Source organism: Pelecanus crispus, chromosome 7, assembly GCF_030463565.1.
Source record: "Pelecanus crispus isolate bPelCri1 chromosome 7, bPelCri1.pri, whole genome shotgun sequence".
In the NCBI taxonomy this organism is placed as follows: domain Eukaryota; kingdom Metazoa; phylum Chordata; class Aves; order Pelecaniformes; family Pelecanidae; genus Pelecanus; species Pelecanus crispus.
This window is the reverse complement of record NC_134649.1, coordinates 37,680,172-37,681,396: the sequence shown is the minus strand read 5'-3', so window position 1 is coordinate 37,681,396 and position 1,225 is coordinate 37,680,172. Positions and strand designations below refer to the sequence as shown.

General features: G+C 74.1%; 1 protein-coding gene across 1 annotated transcript; it reads right to left on the bottom strand.

Moving 5' to 3' along the window:
- Positions 1-410, bottom strand: LOC142593909 (histone H2A type 2-B). Its single transcript, XM_075713988.1, has one exon. The coding sequence runs from the start codon at positions 408-410 to the stop codon at positions 30-32; it is 381 nt and encodes a 126-aa protein (XP_075570103.1). The 3' UTR covers positions 1-29.
- Between the last annotated feature and the right edge of the window lie 815 nt (positions 411-1,225).

Here is a 1,225-nt window from a genome sequence, read left to right as displayed (position 1 = left end):
GGGGCCAGGAGGGGGGACGGGGGCAGCGCTCACTTCTTAGAGCTCTGCGTCTTCTTGGGCAGCAGCACGGCCTGGATGTTGGGCAGGACGCCACCCTGGGCGATGGTCACGCCGCCCAGCAGCTTGTTGAGCTCCTCGTCGTTGCGGATGGCGAGCTGCAGGTGCCGCGGGATGATGCGCGTCTTCTTGTTGTCACGGGCCGCGTTGCCCGCCAGCTCCAGGATCTCAGCCGAGAGGTACTCCAGCACTGCCGCCAGGTACACCGGCGCCCCGGCGCCCACCCGCTCCGCGTAGTTACCCTTCCGCAGCAGCCGGTGCACCCGGCCCACGGGGAACTGCAGCCCGGCCCGCGACGAGCGCGACTTGGCCTTGGCCCGCGCCTTGCCGCCGGACTTCCCCCGGCCCGACATGGCCGGCAGGCAGCGGCCCCTCGCCGCCGCGCTCCCAAGAAGCGCCGCGCACAGACGGTCCCGGCGCCTGCAGGGAGATAAACGCCGTTACGCCGCGGCGCCAGGCCGGGGCCCCTCCGTCCCCGCCCGCCGCTGCCGCGCCGCCCTTACCCGCAGCCGCCGCTGCCGCTCCGCCCTGCACGCCGCCCGCCGCCGCACTGCCAGCGCCGCCGCCGCCGCGCCGCGGATATCCCTGCCCTCCCCGCCGCCCGCCGCTCCCCATTGGCTACCGCCGCGGCCTGCGCGGTGCTGATTGGTCGTCGCGCCGATCCCTGATTTGCATAGGGCTCGCAGCGCCCCGGCTCTGCCGCGGGGCCGGCGCCGAGGGCAGCGCCCGGCGGGGAGCGACCCGGCTCTGCCCCTTGCTCCCGGGGGGGTCCCGGCTCCCAGCCGGCCAAGCCCGGCCGCAGCCAGGGCTCCCCCAATACCCCGGTAGCTGCTTCCTGGCTGCGCCGGGGCCGAGGTGGGGGCGTTTGGCCGGAGCCCCCCGTGGGTGTCCCGGCAGCGCTGCTCCTCACCGGCTGTCCCTTTTGCCTCGCCTAAACCCATAGCCCCCTCCCCGGCCAGCGGGATGCCTCTCCTGGGATAGTGCCAGGTCCCGCGGGCGGGGGGGATGCTCCGGGGGGACACCCCCGAAGCATCCCCCCCGCCCGCTACCCTCCCTCCCAGAGCATCACGCGTCAAAGGGGAAAGTTGCTCCCAAGCCAGCTTTTGGGGCCAGGTCACACCAGCTTGAGCGTGGTCACCTCCTCGCCAGGTAGGAGCAACCGCTGCGA

What these genes read in the sequence shown, in the direction of transcription:
- LOC142593909 (XM_075713988.1), bottom strand. Translation starts at nt 410, where the DNA reads ATGTCGGGCCGGGGGAAGTCCGGCGGCAAGGCGCGGGCCAAGGCCAAG.